This window comes from Halichoerus grypus, chromosome 7 (genome assembly GCF_964656455.1).
Source record: "Halichoerus grypus chromosome 7, mHalGry1.hap1.1, whole genome shotgun sequence".
NCBI lineage: Eukaryota > Metazoa > Chordata > Mammalia > Carnivora > Phocidae > Halichoerus > Halichoerus grypus.
Window position 1 is genome coordinate 69067706 of NC_135718.1, and position 21657 is coordinate 69089362.

Below are 21657 nucleotides of genomic sequence, written 5' to 3' on the forward strand. Positions count from 1 at the left end.
GAAGGTACAGATTTAAGTTTCTTATAAGGCTTTTGAGGTATGCTTCCCTAAGTCTGGAGAAATAGGGAGTGAACAGTGGTTGGTTGCTATTTGATTGGGGTGTGGGGTTTTTTAAACGAATAGATACCTAATGCAGTGATAGGTTATTGAGGAAGATTAGCAAGATACTCTAAGCACTGTCACTCTGAATTTTACAGAGTGACCCTCTGGCCTAGGCAGTTTGGCAGCAGAGAGGACTCATTTGCACTGGCTAGAGACAGGCTCCAGGCTGAGACCTGTGGGTGCCCTGTACACAGTCCTGGTCCTTACTTCTGACCTTCTAGCTCTCCACACGTCTCCCTCCTCGTGCCAGTCTGCATTAGTTTGTTAGGACTGCCATAACAAAGTACTGCAGGTGGGTGGCCTAAACATAGACATTTATTGTGTTTAAGTGTCTAAGATCAAGGTATGGGCAGGGCTGGTCCTTCTGAAGACCTTGAGGGAAGGATCTGTTCCAAGTCTCTCTCCTTGGCTTATAGGTGACTTTCTTCCCCCTGTGTCTCTTCCCACTGTCTTCCTTCTCTGTGTGTTTCTGAATCCAAATTTCTCCTTTTTATAAGGATACCAGTTATATTGGAGTAGGGCCCACCCTAACAGGCTCTTCTCAACTAACTACATTTGCAATGACCCTTTTTGCAAATCAGGTCACATTCTGAAATGCAGGGTGGAGGGTGGTTAGGACTCTAAGATGTGAATTTTGGGGGAATAAAATTCAGCCTATACATAGTCTATGAAGAGAAACCATCCAAAAGACGTAAGTCAAAGAGAGCCAGAGTTCTAAGACATGGGATTTAGGAAGAGGAGTGAAGATCTTACTGAGTAGACTCTAGGTTTTTAATCTCTTCTTCCTCATATAAAGTTCCACCTACAGCAGGTCCCTCTTATCCACAGGGATATGTTCCAAGACCCCCAGTGGATGCCTGAGACCATGGGTAGTACCGAGTCCTATGTATACTGTGTTTTTTCCTATACATACATACTTATGATAAAGTTTAAGTTATAAATTAGGCACAATAAGAGATAAACAACAATAACTAATAATAAAATAGATCAATTATAACAATGTATTATGATAAAAATTACATGAATGTGGTCTCTCTCTCAAAAAATCTTATAGTACTATACTCATGCATCTTGCGATGATGAGAAATGATAAATGCCCACATGATGAGATGAAGTGAGGTGAATGACGTAGGCACATGACATAGTGTTAGGCAACTATTGACCTTCTGACAATAGCTTGGAACATCATCTGCTTCCAGACTGGTTGATTGCAGGTAATTGAAACCACTGAAAGTGAATCATAAATAAGGCAGAGACTACTGTGTTCCTTAGGAAGAAGACAAGATGGTGAGCAGCACTCACTAAGCAAATATTAGTAAGTACCCATTATGTGCCAGGAACTTTTCCATGAAAGATCATTGCCCCTGACAGCTTTCTGTCTACTGGGGGTGGGGGGGTGGGGAGAGGCAGAAAGAAACAATAAATATAATAAGGAAGTAGATCACATAGTAGGTTAGTAGGAAGTGAATGCTGTGGGGGAAGAACAGGAGAGGATGTGAATTTGCAGTTTTAAATGGAGTCGTCAGGCTGGGCTCCCTGAGAGGGTAAGATTAGAGCAAGAACTTGAAGGGGGGTGGGGGGCTGGCCCGGCACATGTCTCGGGGTCAGAGGGAGCATCCAGGCTCAGAGGGCCTGTGTCCCTCAAGGCAGATTGGGGGCGCTGTCAGGAGGCCTCTAAGGCAGGGCAGAGCCAGTGAAGGAGGGCCTTGTGGGAGAGGCGGTCAGAGACGTGACGGAAGGTGGGCCGCACTGGTCCTTGGCTTTCCCTGGGTGTCCTGGAGCCAAATCTGAGCCGAGCAGTGGTGAGGACAAAGCAGGGGACCAGCTCACAGGCCTTTGTAGCATTTCAGAGGACAGTGTCCGTGGGCCAGAGTGGTTCTCTGGTTGGCCTGTTCTCCCTTAGAACTGTTTCTCACTCCAAGTCATCAAACCCGAATTATCTGGCTAATAGTGTCCTGCATACATCTCCTTCTGGCCCTTGACCAGTCTTGGCTTGTGCTATTTAGATTCGTTACCGTGATTGACTTCCATCCCATCTTCCCTTCCCGTTAGTGCTGAAAAGCAATTGGTCCCTCCCCAAGCTGAATTTTTTATTACTGGTGTTTTTGACACCAGTGGTAGCATTCTCATGATACTGCAGGAGTATTTAAGAGAGCTTTTCATCCCCAACCTGAAGCTCGGGCGTTTGTGAGCTCCTATACTGACCCAGTGGTCCCATAATCATTTTTTTTTTTAATCAAAGACATTCTTATGTAAACTTTTCTTTTTTTTAAAAAAGATTTTATGTATGTATGTATGTATGTATGTATGTATTTAGCATGAGCTGGGGAGGGACAGAGGGAGAGGGAGAGAATCTCAAGCAGACTCTACGCTGAGCACAGAGCCCGACGCGGGGCTTGATCTCAAGACCCTGAGATCATGACCTGAGCCGAAATCAAGAGTCGGATGCTTAACTGATGAAGCCACCCAGGAGTCCCTTTATATAAACTTTTCTTATAGCCGCCCCTCAAATCCTTAGCTCCCACGCTACCAGTAAGAACATTCGCATTCTGCACATATCTGTTGTGGCCTCTCTCACTCTGCCACTTGGGTGAGTTGCAAATGGAACCGTCTGTTAGTCTGGAGCAAACAAAAGAGCTGTCAAGTTGTCTGTTGTCCACCTGCTGCTATGGAGAAGTGACTCTTTTTTTGTTGGACCCCGGAGTACCAGCATGTAGGATCTTAATAACACATATGATTAATTGCATGTTAATTTGAGTTGAAAATTGAAAACCCCCCATGGGTTAGGTTGCTTGGGTGGCATAACAAGATAGCACAGACTGGGCAGCTTCAGTAACAGAAATCTACTGTCTCACAGTTCTGGAAGCTAGAAGTCTAAGAGCAAGGTGTCGGCAGCTTTAGTCTCTCCCAAGGCCCCTCTTCCTGGCTGTCTTCTCCTTGTGTCCCCACGTGGTCTTCCCTCTGTGCGTGTGTGTGTCTGCATCCGAATTTTCCCTTTCCATGAGGACACCAGGCGTGTTGCATTAAGGTCCACCCTCATGCCCTTGCTTTAATCTGATTGCCTCTGGAAAGACCCTGTCTCTGAATAAGGTCCCACGATGAGGACACCAACATAATGAACCGGGGTGAGAGGGACACAATCAACTCAGAAGTGACCCCTTTGCCCTCGAGTTATTTTGCCACCACCAGCTCCCGGCCCATCTGCCCCTGATGTGCTTTCTCTGCTGCACGTTCTTGTCGACAGTCTTGATTTTTCTAAGGCTTTATTTGTTGAAGGTGCATTTTGGTCATATGATTTAAACACCAGTTTGTGAGTAAGGAATAATGTGCGTTTACAAATAATGATAGCGATTGTACGGTAAATTTAACATAATTCTAAAATAGGATTCTAGAAGTCAGGCTGGACAGTGAGAGCATGTTTTGAACAAGGACTTGGCTTCCAGGAGAGGCAGTACCGGTTAATGGTTAGGAGAACAGACGGCCGGACTGCCTGGGTCATCATTTACCCCCTTACCAGCTGGTTAACCCTGGGACAGTTACTTAAATCTCTCGTTGACTGAGCTTTCTTGTCTGAAAGAGTAGATATTATAGTACCAACTGCACAGAGTTGTGAGAATTTAAAATGCTCATGTACATAAGGATTATAGAAGAAGGCCTGGTACACAGTAAGTGCTCAATAAATGTTTGGCACTACTATTCTTAGGACGGCTGCTTTGCACAAAGATACTCAATTTGAGTAAATTAGGTCTGATGTATTTGCTAAAACATTATTTGTGGAGACAGTGTAGGTGCTTCTAGCATCGGTGTATTTGATCTGAGAAGACAGTTCTCATGTGTCATTAATAATACACAAGCTCGGGACGCCTGGGTGGCTCAGTCGGTTAAGCGTCTGCCTTTGGCTCAGGTCATGATTCCAGGGTCCTGGGATCGAGTCCCGCATCGGGCTCCCTGCTCAGCAGGGAGTTTTCTTCTTCCTCTGTCTCTTGCTCCCCCTGGTTGTGCTTTCTCTCTCTCTCTCTGACAAATAAATTAATAAAATCTTAAAAAAAAAAGTACGTTTAAAAAAATACACAAGCTTAAAAGAAACATGGGGATTAGTTTTAATCATTGAAGTGCGTGTAACTCTTTCTTTTTTTTTTTAAACATTTAACTTATCTAATTCGGTGGTTTTTTTTTTTTTTTTTAAAGATTATTTATTTATTTATTTGACAGACACAGCGAGAGAGGGAACACAAGCAGGGGGAGTGGGAGAGGGAGAAGCAGACTTCCCGCTAAGCAGGGAGCCTGATGCGGGGCTCGATCCCAGGACCCTGGGATCATGACCTGAGCCTAAGGCAGACGCTTAACAACTGAGCCACCCAGGTGCCCCTCTAATTTGGTAGTTTTTAATTTGAATTCTTGCTGCTGGAATCTTGGTTCATGGGCCACAGGGGGATGGTGGGGCACTAAGTGGGTGGGGTCAGTGTGACATTGTTTGTACCCCATGCCAGACACCCACCCTTAACCAGAATGGATCCCCTTGTTACGGATTTCATATATGGATTGCAGTTCTATGTACAATTTGTCTGAAAGAGTTCTGCTACTAAAAATAGCTTGAAAACCACTAGCTTGGTATGTAGATTATTCATATCCTTCTGCCCCCCTGTTGCTTTCATTCTGTGTATACCCCAGGGATGCAACTAATGTTAATATTAGCCTGAGCAAAACATAATTAGGAAGGTAAATCTACTGCAAAAAGTAATACAGCATAAATTAAATAAATTAAATATAAATCAAATCAAATATGAAACAATGCATTCAATTATCTGCATCACTGCTTCCCTGCTCTAACATGGATATTTGAGAGGAGACTCGTTTTCTTTCTGGGTTAGGACCCGAGCCGAGCCAAGACCAATGAATTGTGTCAACCCCTGGAAGGCTGGTTCTTGACCTATTGAGCGTGAGTTAAAGGCACTGCTATTTGGTCAGCTGAATTTTCAGGGTCAGTAAGTGGACCCACCAGCTATCTATCTTCATTGTTAATGCATGAACTAGTCTTTGTGTGTGGCCGCGAACACTTACTTATAAAATACTATTCAATGCTCATCATATAGGATTAATTTTGTGGTGAACTGTTTCCTGAAAAGTTATTAGTTGCACAGACTCCCATCCGCCTGGCAAGGGAAGGTGCATTTCTGCAGAACCACGGGAAGTTTGAAGTGTGGACAACAGACATTAGCAGCATGAAGCTAGAGTTGCTTCTGGAATCAGAGGTAGAATGGGTACCGGCGCATCTTGGACACCCTCTGCTCTTCTCTTCCTAGCATCTCCAGTGGCTGGGTCCGTTCCCTGCTCTCCATGTTAGCACGACACTCAAACTCACCTCCTTTCAAAAGATCCAACCTCCATCCAGCGGGCTGGAATTCTCCAGGCAGGATTCCACATGTGCGTTCCCACTGTTCCCGCCATGCACACTGATGTTTGTCCTATCGTGAGTCCTGAATTCAGAAAATCCTGCTGCCATGTGTGCCCTGCTCTTTGTCAGCTGTCATCTGACCTCAGCTCAGTGGGGTGTCCCTCCTCCGCTGAATGTCGGTCTGAAGTGGGGATGACTGGTTTAGAAGGGACCTGCCCCAGCTCTAGGGCATTTGCAATGGAAACGAACTTGCTTGTGCTCAGAAGTCACAGGTTGGTGGAGGTGATGACGTTGAAAACCAGTTCTTAGAGCTGAAGAACCCCAGCAAGGGGCAAACTGGCCACCTCTCTCGGATACTATGCAACCCGTGCCAGAGAAACTTTTCCTGACCCCTCTCCCCACGCAGACCCCAGAAAACCTGACCTTCCCTGCATTTGCAGCTCACCGTTTTGCTAAGTGACCTACCTTCTCTCTTTTAGTACCTATACCTTTTTTTTTTTTCTTTTAACTTTTTTCTTTTGGGCTACTGTTTGGAAGCAGTGAGCTGTTGAGGGCAAGAACCAGGTCTTTATGCTCTGAGTTCCTAACTTACTAGGTGCCCAGGAGATATTGGAAGAATTAATGAGTTTGTGAATGAATGAATGAATGAATGAATGAAAAGACCCAGAGCATATGTTTTCACTGTTTTTCAGCATCAACGTAATGAAAGGATCCCCACCTTCCTTTCCTTTCAGACTTCTGTCCCTCCGTGCCTGCCCTTGGGCCTCGCAGCTGGGCTTCTGCTGAAGGTGCCTGCCTGACTACTCTAAATCACCTCTCATAGTGCTGCCCAATTAATTTTCCAGAAAAACCCTATTTCTTTCCTATTGCTCTCCTGCTCAAAACTAGAATAATTTCCCATTGCCTGTGGGATAGAGCTCAGAACTCCTTAGCCCAGCGTTCGGTATTGACAATAGCTTGTCCTTGATATTCCTTTAAGAGTTATTTTGATTGTGAATATTCTAAACACACTGAAAAATATATACTCATTTACCCACCACTGAGATTAAACAAATATTAGCATTCCCCTCCCTTATTTTCTTAAATAAACAAGCACACATTGCAGATGTGGACAGACTTCTCCCTTCTGTCCTACCCCTCTCCCCCACTCCCATTAGAAACAATCCTTCCCCTTCTTGTCCATCACAGTTCACCTCTGTGAACGATATGGTCCAGTTGGACTCATCTTTTCCCTGGAGTTTTGTTCTTCCTTCTTTTCCCTTGAGGCCCAGTTCACTTTCCGCCTCTTCCAGGAAGCTCTCCCACTAGTCCCATAGTTTTCTAAATTGCTACCCACCTTACTGTCTCCACTGTGCCCTTGGAGACAGTATCTGCCTGTGATGGGTTTTTTTTTAAATTAAGGTTTTATTTATTTATTTGAGACAGAGAGAGAGAGAGCACGCATGGACAGGGGGAGGAGCAGAGGGAGAGGGAGGGGGAAAGAATCTCAAGCAGACTCTGCACTGAGTGTGGAGCCCGATGTGGGGCTCCATCCCACGACCCTGAGATCATGACCTGAGCCGAAACCAAGAGTTGGAGGCTTAACCAACTGAGCCACCCAGGTGCCCCTGCCTGTGACAGTTTTTAGGTAGCAGTTTGATCCTAGCACTGGGTTCCTATTCCCAATAGTATTTTTTTCATCTTGCTTTATATCGTAGTTGATTGTCTGTATGTACTTCCTCTCTTTTAGGTAACAACATTGAGAATAAGATCTGATTCTTAGTTTCATCCATTTGTCATCCATCCATATTTGTTGGATTACACAGTGTACCTGAATAGATAATATTTGATTACTGCCTGTGAAATGCTACCCCGTGTAGACCATCCTTCTTGGAAGGTAGTTATAGGAATGTGAATTTTCATCCTTTGCTGCCAAGACATCTGGGTTGTTTCTTTACCCTGTCTATGTGCTATGGAGTTGTTCACTATGGGAAGAACAGATTTAAGCACTAGCCTAAGTAGAGCATCATTAGGGAGGGGAAATCTGCTTCCTAGCAACATGTTATTCCACAGTCAAATGGAACCGATTTGGCATCATCTTTCCCACTGTTCTTCAGCCTTTAGGCTGATGGGAAGTTCACCATTTCACAGTGTTCCTCTATGTGGTGGTATGGAACTATGATTCCAAGAAGACCAATGTCCTTTTTCTAATTCTTCTAGCCTCCAGGAGCGGATAAAATCCCTCAACTTGTCACTTAAGGAAATCCCTGCTAAGGTAAGTATCTTTATATGACCATTTTCTGAAGTCTCTCAAGTTTTCTTTTGACTTAATGTCATGTCTAGGTCACATGATATTTCAGGCTAGCTCATGGCTCTGGAGGAAGTGTAGACTCTACAGAGCCATTCGACAGGCCAGGCGATGCGCCCGAAGAGCCGGGAATGGGGGCTGCTCTTGTGGTAGGGGTCCTGGCTTGTGGTCCTCCAGAGATTGACTGGTTCGGCCTTTGCCTAACAGGAGCTGCCAGTGTTAGGGAATGGGAAATGAGTGCTTTCGGGTACCATCAAATGCCTTTGCATGAAAAGGCTTTCGGGATGGGAGTAATCTGAAAAATTGTTTCTCTTCCAGGAGGACAGGGTTCAGGGATCCTCACAAACAGGTTTTAGGAAAGTTTGCATAGCAGGTGTTTGTTTTTTCAACTTTTTAAGCTGACTTCAGAATCATTTTGCCTATTTTCTCTGCCATTTATACTTCATACCAGGACCTCGGTTTGTATAGAGATAGCGCAGTCCTGCAGTATTCCCTGGGAGCACCTAGCCAATTCAATTAAATAGTCAATGTCATGGTTAGTTAGGATAACCACAGTTTACAAAACAAAATCCTTCCCTGCAGAGATAGTTATATGTGACCGAGTTACTGACAAACTGAGAAGTAGGATCAATTACTCTGTGAATTACTAAATGTGTGGCGGAGAACTGGGATGAATCGTTGATTATTTGCGTTAGGTCTGGGAGCCAGGGCTGGTTATAAGATGGTCAGAATGGACAAAAGAACAGGTTTCTGAGCAGAGAGCAAAGCAGATGGGAGTCCACTGGCCTGGAAGGAATGTTTTCTTGCCCTCGCCCAGCGCCCAGGAGAGAGATCCAGAAGACCTGCCAATGGGCTTGCACGTCACCACAGCTGGGCTGAGACTGGGGCTGTGTTGTTGGCAAAAGTGTCCACAGTTTTTCTGGAACATTTTTTCAGTTTTTGTGTACATTTTCTGAAAAATACATTAAATGATTTTGCTAAAAAATCACACGGCAGCAGTTTGATAGGCAGTGACATCCGGCTAGAACGTTTGCCTGAAGAAGAGCAAGATGGGATCCGAGGCACTGCTTTATTCAGAGCCGTGCAAGGAGCAGAATCCCCAGGCGGGACTCTGGTAAAGGGCTTTTGTCGTGGGTTCTCACACTGCGCAGTGCTGAGAGACCTTCTTCCCTGCTCAAGGGAGACTGACTCGGTTTACCCATTTTGTCACATGAAGGAGGAGGGGAAGTGCTAGAGGGCGTACCTGAATTTCTGTTCTGTATGTTTCGGTGATGTCGCCGACTAGTATTCATGTTCTATAACTGTCTGGCAGGTTACCTCCAGGCGGAGCCACTGGGGAGGTGAGGAGAGACCAAAGCTTCCTGCATGGGGCAGGGGGTAGGAGTATTCCTTCTCCTGTATTTTCTGGCGTAAATATGTGCCATTTGTCAGGTGCATCCTGATTTCTGCGCAGAATTAACAGGTGGAAGTACTCTAGGGTTTGGGTGTATTGAGTATTGGAACGTGCTGTGTGTAATCTGAATGAGTTCCTCTCCCAGCAATGAGCAGGCAGGCTTGCCTAGTACAGAATACACATGGTGTTGATATAGGAGTGTGTTTTCTAGGACATTTTATATTATGCACATGTACATATTAACATATGCACATGATAGTGGGATTTGTTGATAATCCCCAGCTACTGTTAAAGCTCTTGGATTTGCCCAAATGCCAAAAGTGATTGGCTTTGTTTGCATACCTTCTCTAATACACTTACGAATAACTCCTAATTCCCTTGCTTTTCCATAAGATTAAGGAATTCATATCTAAGATTTTAAAATGTAAATCTAAAAGCTTCATTTGATAATGAGTTCCTCAGGGTCCAATTTTATCTGGAAATAAAAAGGAGGTGCAGATTTTCTGGGGCGTGTTTGTGTGTGGATAGGTGGGTGTGTATGTCTGCACATACACGAATGTGTGTGTGTGTGTGTGTGTGTATGGGGGACATATATTAGTGCACATGGAATTGAAACAAAACTGCATAGTCACACAGAAACAACTTTGCACTCTGGACTCGATTGACTCATGACCTTGAGGTAAAAATTGCAGGTTGGCCCAGTTTTCTTCCTTTAATGTATTAGGTATATATATCTGATATTCATTTGATTCCTCCCCCAAAGAGAAATGGAACCTTCCTTCATTCATTACATTTCTTTGACATTGATGGTTCCCCAAACCAGGTAATTAAGGGATAAATGAGATGGAAGAAATAGTTGGAAATAAATGGAATATCTGGAGGTTGGTAGATATTAGATTACATCCAGCAGTGCTTGAAAGAATGTACATTGCAATTTAATAAGAAGATTTAGAAAGGCTGTCTTGTATTAATAGTGACAGCTTGAAGGATTGATTTGCTCAACAAAGGAGAAACTGACCCAATTATGATTAACAGAAGCTGTTAACTAAAATCAGGAAGACCGGACATACATTGGATGAGACATAAGAATTATGGCTGGTGTTACGGACTTAGCAGAAATGTTCCTGGACTTCCGATGACATTCTTAGGTGGATGGAAAGGGACATGCCCGCCATCAGGCACTGGGCCAACCCGAGACTAAGTGCTGTGGGGAGCAATCCAGAGCATCTTCTTTTTAACACCCAGTTCTGACTCCTGACAATTCTCACCTGGGGCATGGGGATGCTCATCACTGCTGATGCCGGCTTTGGTGTGGAGGCCACCACACTGTGGCCTTCATCCAGAGAATGAGTTTTGTAAAGAGATTTGGGAAGTTACAGCTGCTTAATGGAAAAGAACATGTTTAAGGCCATGAAAGAAATAGTCTAACATTTTAGGCAGGATGGGTGAGGTCTGCTTTGATTCCAAAAATAATTTTAATTTCAGTCTGAGATAAGCAAAACAATTCAAGTTGATGGTATCTAGCAAGATCTAGGTTCTTCTGGGGAAATTGGATTTTATATTTTCTCTGGGCACTATGAACCCAACTGGGTTAATTTTAGTTTTTGAATGGAATTAGATTTTTAGCAAGAAAAGAGGGATCCTTTGTGGGCCACCCAAAATGTCTTCATACACACGTTTGTTGTTATTCAACTGAGTTGTGTGCTTTTGTTGAACTGGATGTTTTTCTAGGTAGCTCACCAATCTGAGTGTAGATATCAATCAAATATGAGGTTTTTGCTTTAAACAAAAGAAAAAATGTGATGTTTTTGTTTCAAAGAAAATAAAAGATAACCTAAGTCATTTGGGAAAAGAAAGTGAGGTTTAAGATTTTTGCTATTTTTGAAAGAGCATAGAAAAATGTAGGGAGTGTTTGGGTATCCTGGAAAAACACGATAAAACCTGTAAACCTCCTTGAGGTCTACTTGTCTGTTTTTCAAGTCTGACTTGCCAGCAAATATCTGCCCTTAAAGATTCATTAGACAGCATCTACTAGTAATTAGCCTGCCCTTGATCTCAACTGTTGTGCACCTTCACTTACTGCTTATCGTGTGCCAGACACAGAGCAGTCCCTGCTCACATAGAGCTTGCATTCTAATGGAGAGAAATACTAGGAAAACAGAAGAAGAAAAACAAATAGCGTCAGCTGGAGAAGACATGGTGGGAAAATGTCCCGCAGGGGAAAGGGGGAAGGGGAGGGAGAGTTGAGGGGGTTGCTATTTTTTATAGGTAATCAGCCAGGCCTTTCTTCCTAGGTGATGTCTGAGCAGAGCCTGAAGGGTGTGAGTGGGCTAAGCCATTTGGGGCAAGAATGTTTCAGAAGGAGGGAGTAACCCTGGGGAGGGAGTAGGTAGGGTGGTGAGGTTATTCTAGTTTGTGGTTGCGCTCTGGTTTGTTAGCTCTTGTCATTTTTGTGTGTGGGGGTGGTGAAGGTACGGGACCTGATGGGTGCCAATGCTTGTTTTATTTAGCCCTCCCTCCCTCCCTCCCTCCCTCCCATCTTCCTCCCTCCTTCTCTCCTTGTCTCCCTCCCTCTTTCTCTCCCTTCCTCCCTTCTTCCCTCCCTTCCTTCCTACCTACCTTCCTTCATCTTCCTTCCTCCCTTCTTTCCTCTTTTCTTGCTTTCTTTTTACATTGTTTGCTTTTAAATAACTCTGCTTCAGTTACTCTTTATCACCCCTCTTCATTGCTTATAAACCCAGAAATCTCTGCCTGGCTGCTCCATTGCCTTCTGATTTTTACGTAAATGACGAGTCCTGGCTGTTTTTCCCCCTCTAGGTGTGTATGAGCGAGAGACTCAGCAGCACTCTCAGGAAGAAAGTAAATGACATCGAAACCCAACTCCTGGCGTTGCTTGAAGCCAAAATGCTTGCTGTATCAGGTAACTGGACATAGTGGGGACATGAAGTGGGTGAGGGGAATAATGCCAGTTGCCACCACATCCAGGTTTTGTCCTCGAGTAACATTCTACCCGTTACTTATGTAATACTTGGACATTTCAGAGCTTTTGTGGGAAGTCTCACTAAAACTCATGGACTAAATGGGCAGCATGGCCTCCTCGTAAGACTCTTAAAACTACATATGCACATATAATAAAAAAATTAGTTGTCTAGGTACCATATTTTGGACTTCTGGTTTGTTTCTTTAAGAGACTAGAGGTGCACTGCATGCCATGTAATTCTAGCAGATGTTTACATAGCATTATGTGTCTGTAGAGGCTCCGTGGAGACTTTTGGACGTGGTCAGTCCCTTCCTATAGGGAGAGAGAATAACAGGAGACAAGGTGATGTACTCAATTTAACGTCCCAGTCAGAGAGATTAGATTTGTGGAGGATTCTCAGTATATCATAATCGATCCTTCATCTGGTAGTTATTAGGAATATATTTTCCCATTAATTAGTAGGTCTCTGAAAATAGTATCTTTCTTTTTTAAAAGATTTTATTTTATTTGAGACAGAGAAAGAGAACATGAATGGGGGAGAGGGGCAGAGGGAGAGGGAGAAGCAGACTCCCCGCTGAGCAGGGAGCCCAGTGCGGGGCTCGATCCCAGGACCCTGAGATCATGACCTGAGCTGAAGGCAGACACTTAACCGACTGAGCCACCCAGGCGCCCCTGAAAATAGTATCTTACCCTATCATTTGAAGAGTGCTTTTAAGCATTCCCCTGTATTCTTATTTTGTTTCATTTTCACAACAGCTGTATTAGGTAGGAGGGAAAGATATGAGGTCCCAATGAACGGATTAGGAGACTGAGGCCCTGGGGTACGTCCTTCGGTTAAGTTCACTCAGTTAGCTAAGTGGTGGCAGAGCAGGGGCTCCAGTTCAGGTGTGATTCATGGATTTTTTAATCCAGTTGTGTCATGACATCCTCCAAGTATTCTCTGAGTTTTATAGGTTGAGTGAACCTGTAGCTCATCAACTTCAGAAGAATCATAAAAATTTAACGAAAAGGTATAATAATTACATGTATGGCTTTTAAATGGCATTTTAAGAAGGAATACAATAATTGGCAGCTTCTGCTTGCTCTTCAGATCATTAAACAACTAATGTTGGCAGCTAACGAGCAATTTGGTTCCTGGTGCAGTCAGGCGTATTATTTACAACCGGAGCAACATCGAAATGTGAATGCGGGGCTTGGCTCTTAACAGCTTCACATGCCATTTACTTGAAATTATGGCCCCATTTGCTAAGAGAAAAAAAAAAAGATTGAACACAATCTTGCTTCTGAGTTAGTGTTTTTGCCTTTCTTAATCCATATATCTTCCTGAGGAATACAGGTGGATGTGTCTCTATTAAGCCCAAGGGAGGAGATGTATCATTTAGGCAGCAGAGATATCCCTCTCTCAAATGTGAATAATCTCTTTTTAGAATCCCAGGGAGAATTCTTAAGACGGTATATTGTATATGGGGCCTGGGTTTCGTGTTTAGTTCTTTGATCAACTGAGAACAGCCGTGAGACCTGACTGGAGGAGGGATGACCTGAATTAACTGGGGTGGGAACTCACCTCTCAACCTCCCTATTTCCTGATTATTCTGTAGGCTGTTGGCAAATAGGCTTTCCAGTCACAGGCCGTCCCCACGGGCCATGCCAGAGCCTGGGTGGACAGCATTCTGGACATAATGTGCTTTCTGTTTCCTTTTGAGCTAAGCTCCGCAGCGGGGAGGACCTGAGCAGGGAAAAGGCACTTCCTGTAGGATCTTGACAGACCTATCTTAGTATATTCAGAACGCCAAACCCTCACTCCATTAAACAAAAGCCATGACAAACCTCTCCAAGAGAAAGAAGTCTTTCTCCATTTTGGTCTGTCTGTGAGAACGCTGAGGGGCAATGCCCTTGGGATTCTTGGATGCCCTCTTGAATGAAGAGGGCCTTAGGGGGTGCCCTTAAGATTCCCAGAAGGCCTTTTGTCTGTCTGAAAGTTTCTTCGATTCACTCCTTGGTTTGGTCTACAGATTGAGACCTTCTCTTAATTTAAGAATCATTTGCTATCTGTAGAGACTGGGAATAAGAAATGGTTTTATTTTCAGACTCACCAAGTCCTAGCTCCTTTATGTTTAACAGTTTATTTTTTTTTAAAGATTTTATTTATTTATTTGAGAGAGAGGGAGCACGAGCTTGGGGGGGCAGTGGGAGAGGGAGAAGCAGACTCCTTGCTGGGCAAGGAGCCTGAAGTAGAGCTCCATCCCAGGACCCTGAGATCATGACTGAGCCACCCAGGCGCCCCTAACAGTGTATTCTTTAGCTCACTTCTCTTTTCTTGCACTGAATCATAGGCAGTGACAGGACGCCAGCATGCACTTCTGTGTTCTGCCTGGAGTCTCCTTGGCTGTATGACCAACTTCATTAGGAACTTTTTTTTCTCGATTACTTCAGTTGATAATGATACCAGACTTTCTGTTACCACATGGCAAGGGTCCCCTTTCCTCCAGCTTCCAGTTATATTTTTCTTGCTTCCCTTTCAGCCTTCACTGAGGTCTGTCAAGGCTTCTGCCTGCCGCCTGGTCCCACTGTCAGTGCCTCAGGTCTAAGGGGTTTCTTACAGCAGCATCCAGACACCAAAATCTGTTCTCGTTATTGATTGTTGCATAATAAATCAGCCTCAGGATTTAGTCACTTAAAACATCACCAGTCATTTATTTTGCCTATGAATCTGCAATCTGGGCACGCCCTGGCAGGGACAGGCGGCTGAACTGGGGCTGGAGAATCCACTTTCATAAAAGGGAGCCCAGCCTAGACAAGGGCTCCTTCACCTCTCTGCTACCCTCACTGAAAACTCTATCCTCTACCCCACAGATTGATTGCTTTGACCTCCACACCTTCTAGAGAGTGCGTAGTGGGTATGGTTGATCTGGGCTCTGTGGTCAAGATGTCAGCATCAGAAGTTCGGACCCATCTCCTTCTCTAGAACTGTGCTAGGCCCCTGCCCAACCACTGGCCTCTGGTGATGAGTGCTTGTGCCTTAGCTCAGTCCAGTTCCACCCTCCGTATGCATGCTCTCCTCCTCACAGCTGTGACCTCCTTGACACTCCAAGACTTTTCATGCGCAGACACAGAAGATATTTAAGTGGTGGTAACCTACGTATAAGATCCAACAACAAGCATCCTCCCTGAATATTGGCCTTCCGTCTTGGACTCTGGGTCTGCACTGCTGCTCACACCCAGTCCTGGTTGGGTCCCCAGGTCCTGTAACTGGGCTCTGCCCCCATCAGTGCTCTGTAACCTGATGAGTGTCCCAGTCTTCATCTGCAGGGGGCCTGCCCTGCTCTGACCATTTCCCCTCCCCTAGGCTCAAAGCCTGGCTCTCTGATGCCCAGCTTCTGATATTGCTCTGATACTGAGACATGGTGCGTGCATTTCTGGCTCCAGCCTTTCCCTGCTTGGATCACCCACTGTTGTTGATGCCGTCCATCTGTTGAGTCACTCTGCTATTTTTTCCTTGGGCTTTGCCCGGCACTCAGAAGACAGTCAAGAAGAGTAATTATGTTAAGAAAAAATGCACCTCATTTGTTGATTGCTGATCTCCAGAATCTGTTATTTTCATACCTCCTTTGGGTCGTCCCTCAGTTTGTGGTATATTTTCTTGCCCACCTGCCTCCCGTTACTAGTTTCCAAGGAACAAACAGTTCAGATCATCATTTATTCCTAAGTAGCATACCAAGATGCCTCAGGTACTCCAAGCCAATTTGTTTTCTAAACGATGGTTCTATCCAATTTGACTTTTCCTTTACAGAGAATAAAAATTAGCTGCACTTAAAATATCTTAGTGTCTAAATGGAAGCCTATCTAGGCATAAACAAGATTTTCTGGATAAGCTCAGGATGTTTCCCTCTTTCTAAACAATTTAGATCAATGGTTGGAGGAGATAATAGGCCCAGCGAAGATTTTTCAAAGATGAGGTCTGTCCAGTGTGGAAATATATGAGACCCACCAAATGAGAAGAAGTGAAAGCTGTTTCAGAGCTTACTATAGCAAGGGAGTCAGCCACCATTACCTGAGTTTTGGCAGAGACTCAAAGGCAGGCAGAAAAGTGGGAAAGCTTTGGAGCAGAGAAAAGGGAAGCCTGCAGGTATGTTCTGACGGGAGGCTGGGAAGCTAGAGGCAGGCCAATTAGAGCATCCTGTGTGATTGGTTCGGGGAGCATATTTGGCTTTCTCTAGCTGGTCCTAAGTTGGAAGCAGGGACAAAAATTAGGGAAGCTGTCAGTTGTTAATAAAATCCTGGCCATTTTGGACCAATTATTACAGAAGTGATTGTTTGGTTTCCTGGATTATTACTAGAAATAGCAATCTGGCTTCCTACGGCCTCCCTTATAGCAGGCTGGCTTCCTGGACTGGTTATTGTAGATATGGGGGTTCATTTCCTGGGCAGGTTGCTGCAGGTTGCGGGTCAGAGTGCTATTTCTAGAGATGATCTGGCCACTGTCTGTTTGTATATTTAGTCTCTCACCAGGTACCACCCTTTCTCAAGCTGTTAGAAGCAGTCTGTGTTTTACGTAAAATCCCGTGTGTTCAGGTGTTATGTTCCCCGTCTTCTCTGTGAAATATGTGGCCGTCTAAAATGTCTGATGTTCAAAAGGGCTCTGCTCACCGAAAATGCTTTTTGCTTTCTCAGGAAATCATAGTGACTGGAAGAAAGCAACAAAACGAACAGAAAATGGCCAATTCCAGCCAAAGGAGCTTTGGTGGAGAGGTGGCGGCATGGTGGGGGGAGTGTTGGTGGGTACTGGTTGGTTGTGTTTGCTTTGCTAGTGCAAGCTCCTAGCACGTGGCCTTGACATCGCTGAGGGGGAGACTCTGAGTGACAGAGCGTGAGTCTTGCCTAACCACGTGTACTGGAGCTTGGAGTTCCTCAAAAGATACAGTGTTGTGCCAGAAAAAAAGAGGCAGCACTCTATTATTTTTGGAGTTTGATGATTTTCAGCACTGGCTTTTTTTCTTTTATTCCAGTAGAGAAGGTTAGCTCAAATTTGGGTATGTAAACGTGAATGATTTTAGGAGGATCATTACAGATGGGAATGTCTGTGGATCTATGCAGCACTGTGTGTGTGTTGGGGGGGGCATGTCCCCCTAGATGAAAGTCATAGTGAGGGCTTGAGACTGACCGGGTGACACAGCCTACCTGAGTACAGGATTCATTCCCCGACCCCCTTTGTGCTCCCTCCCTTTATGGGTGATTTGTGGCCACGTTTTGACCAAGTCACTTATTGAGCTGTATTTGGCAGAATAAGCACTTAACACGAGGTTGGAAAAACCCAGTTCAAGTTCAGCAACCTCATGTGGGATCTTAGAACTCTAAGACTTTGTGACCTTGGGAAGGTGACTCTCTGGGTCTTAGTTTCTTCAACTGGAAATCAAGGACAGTCATTATAAGATCCCCATCCTGGCTTGTTGGAAAGGCCAAATGAGACAACTGCTCTAACAAGAGCCCCGTATCTATAAAATCAGACTCTCAAATAATGACCTCAAAAAAGGAACCCCAGACATTGTGAAGTAGTAAGTTCAGGATGAAGGATAAAATTAGAAGGAACAGAGTGGATAAAGTCAGTTTTGGCTTTGGCATTCACCTGGAGGGTTTTAATGGTGGCCTTTGTAGAATAAAATACTTTGACAGGTTCTTTAAAAAGCCTCTGTGAAGGCCCAAGTATGGTTCTCTTGCTGAAGAGCAGGCAGGCGTATGTGTGGGATGATGGCAAAGGCGGGACATTCATCTGCACAAATCCTCCTGTGGCATTTAGGAAGGAGCCCATTAGAGTCCCAGAGATTGGGGTCACGGGGTCACTGATGGGACTTCCTTCAGGGATCAGCGTTTACTTTTCTATATTTTCATCACAGAGCTCTTGGCCAGTTTCAGTAATCAGGGAGGGCTAAATCAAGCAGGATTTACCTCATGGGCTTGGATCAGAGACCGAAATGCTTATAAAATATTAACCAGGGGCAGTGTAGCATTTTATCATGGCTTCGGTTTGTGGTATTAACTGTCTCTGGGAATTCGCACTCTTTCTGCATATATAAAATGCACACATCTATCACTATGCGTTTTCCCTCAGGATCAAGGAAGGGACCCAAGTTTTAATTCATGATCTCTCTTATGTTTTATTAAGGGCCCTGGCCTCTAGAGCTTGCCATAGATTGCAGGGGTATCTGAGGATGTGTTTCCTGTCATTCCAGCAAAACTTCTGTGCGGTCACTCACCCTGCCTATGTAGTCTTTTCTGATTTTTTTTTTTTTTAAAGATTTTATTCATTTATTTGAGAGAGAGAGGAGCGCATGAGAGGGGGAAGGGTCAGAGGGAGAAGTAGGCTCCCCGCTGAGCAGGGAGCCCGACGTGGGGCTCGATCCCGGAACTCCGGGATCATGACCTGAGCTGAAGGCAGCCGCTTATCCTACTGAGCCACACAGGTGCCCCTCTGATTTGTTTTTAGAGGTCTTATTCTTTCCGAACTGTTTGTAGGAGGAGATTGCACACTGTGGTGTATTTTGCCTGGTGTCCCTGGGGACACAGTTGGCGCCTACCTCACTTTTGGTCACCTCTCTTGCTTGAATATATGGTCTAGCAGAAAGGTTGGTGCTCCCTGAGCCCAGGCGGGGAAGGGACATTTGAAGGCACCACGTTGTGCCCGTGGCTGGCCTGTCTAGAGGCAGTCACACCTCTGGGCTGGTCTTCCCCAAACCACCTTGGGCACGGGACATGTCCCTTGAGGTTCTTTTTTTGTTTTGTTTTGTTTTTTTTTAAAGGACATCTTTTTATTGTGATGAAATATACATACACATAAAATTTACCCTTTTAACCATTTTTAAGTGTAAAACTCAGTGGCATTAAGTACATTCACATTTCTGTGCAACCATCACCACCATCCACCTGCAGAACTGTTTTCATCTTCCCAAGTGGGAACTCTGTACCCATCAAACTTGAGGTTCTTAGTGGCCCTCCATGGGGGCTCTGTCCACAGCAGCCCTAACTTGGTCATTATTCGAGAAAGAAACCACGGATCCAGGAAACAATTTAGTTGTGTTGCTATTTATAGCTCAAAGCTTGTGGAAGTCCAGGCTGCTCTCCTTATCTGGACTTTGTTTTTCCTAAATGGGTCAAGCCCATCAGCTTGGCATCTTGGTCGCTCTGCTGTTTGGATCCACCTTCTTTGTGGGCTTAGTCTCCACCTTGGCCACACACCTCCTGCCACCCATGGAAGACAAGCCCTTTGTTCTCTAACCAGGTTTCTGTTTCTTGTTTTGGAAACCTTATATTCTGTCCTCATGAAACCTGCTTCTGTCTCCCCTTCTGGAACAATCTTTCTTCTCTGAGCTCTCCTAGAGCATATTTGCCCATTTCTTAGAATACATCTTCTCCTCTTTATTTAATGGTGACTTCCTGGAGAGCAGGGTGGTGCTCTGTTCTCGCCCGTATTTGCCCACTTAAGTGATAGACAATAAACAGGGTCTCAAAAGATATTTATCCAGTCATGGAATTGGAAACTATGGATGTCAGTGACAGAAATGATAGCTGGGTGTCCAGAATGCCCTTGAAGTGGGAAAGCATTTTGTCCTATTTCTCGCATTTATATTGGGTTGAAATCTGCCTTTTAAATAATAATAATAAAGAAGTAAATAGCATAGTTTAGAACCTAAGAAAGATTCGGAGTTATGTTTGAGTTGGAAACCTGCCTTCCGTTTTATTGCTATGTAACCTCAGCAAGATAGTTTTTTCTCTAGGTTTCAGTTTTCTCCACTATAAAGCAGAGATAACATATATTTCCGTGAACATAAAATGCACCATTATTTTATACACTACGAAGAAAGAAAAATCGCTGTCAATTAAATAATGATATAATGCTTTCTGTGGCTTAGAATTTTTATTTTGTTATTGAAATAGTCCTTTTTGATGTATTTGGGCTTTTGAAAAATCCTTTTTGAAAGGAAACTTAATCACTCAAGGTTTTCCTAAAACATCTTCATATTCAGGGTCTGAGTGTTCTGAAACACATTGTGCCTCAAAGTAGTCGGAGCTCATGTTTTTCACCCATTATCACCCTCTGCATCAGTGAAACTGTTGGTGATGCAACTTTTTTTTTCCCTCCAAGACTGAACTGCTGTTTTCTGTAGGGTCTTCCGCCAAGCTGCAACATGGTTCTTCAAGTTTTAAATGATGGTGCTTTCCTGATCTTATAAATCCATTACGATAGATGGTTTTCAGACAATAGCCAGGTCTCCAATGATCCTGAAATGGTTTTTACTTTGAAACGCCAGGGCCTTGCAGATGGTCCACCAGGCCACTGAGAATGACAATCATGTAGTAACAGCTTCATCCTGACTACTCCTGGCTGATGGCGATCTCAGAGATGTTAACATGGGGGGAAAAAGGGTGCATCTCAGAATAGATAACATAGGGCATAACTTCCCTCTTAGAGTTGTGGTAAGGTAGAGGAGAAAAGGTTCATAACTGTTATTGTGGAAACATCATGGAGCCCCCTGATAACAATAACTATTATTGGGTTCCTGGGTGGCTCAGTTGGTTAAACGTCTGCATTCGGCTCAGGTCATGATCCCGGAGTCTTGGGATCAAGTCCCATCAGGCTCCCTGCTCAGCAGGGAGTCTGCTTCTCCCTCTGCCCCTTACCCCACTCGTGCTCTCTCTCTCTCTCAAACAAATAAATAAAATATTTAAAAAAAAACCCTCCCCCAAAACCCCAATACCTATTATTTATGGAGCATTCACTAATGTGATATGCTTATTAATTTATGATGTAATTTTCATATTAAAATTTTCCCTAATATATTTTTTCCTTTTTTTATTGAGGTATGATTTATATTCAATGAAATGCACAGGTCTTAAGTGCCCAGTTGTATGAATTTTGATACCTATTTTCTGCAACCCTATCAAGATATTTTCATTCCTCCAGAAACATCACCCTTGTGCCCTTTCCCAGTCATCACCCCCCTTCCCCAGACAGCCTGCATTCTGATATCTTTTACCATGGATCAGTTTTTCCTGTGCTAGAACTTAGTATCAATGGATTCATTTTTTTTTTTTTTTTGAGATTCCCCGTGTCACTGTGTATATGAAGAGCTGGTGCCTTTCTATGGCTGAATATTCTTCCATTGTGTAGATGGGACCCTGTTTCTGCTTTTCTCCCTTTGGTGGACATTTAGGTTGTTTTATTTGGGCTATCACGAGTAAAGCCACTATGAACATTCGAGTACAACTATTTTTGGATTACGTGTTTTCATTTCTCCTGGGTAAATACCTGGAGGTAGATTTTTTGGGTCCACACACAGGTGTGTATTTAACTTTATGCAAAACAGACAGAAGTCTTCTCAAGGTGGTTGTGCCATTGACACTTCCATTATGGACAAGAGCTCCACAGCTCCACATCCTTGCCAGCTAGACAGCTTTGGTCTGGTTCATTTGAGCCATTTGAATGGTTTTGTAGTGGAGTCTCTATG

The 21657-nt window shown here is 44.2% G+C and overlaps 1 protein-coding gene across 1 annotated transcript in view; it reads left to right on the forward strand.

The window, feature by feature from the left end:
• Positions 1-21657, forward strand: part of DISC1 (DISC1 scaffold protein) — a 366980-nt gene that overhangs the window by 135974 nt on the left and 209349 nt on the right. Inside the window, exons 7-8 of the mRNA XM_078077709.1 lie at positions 7697-7751; positions 11995-12097. Of these exons, the coding sequence (XP_077933835.1) occupies positions 7697-7751; positions 11995-12097 (158 nt within the window). The remainder of the gene's footprint in view (positions 1-7696; positions 7752-11994; positions 12098-21657) is intronic.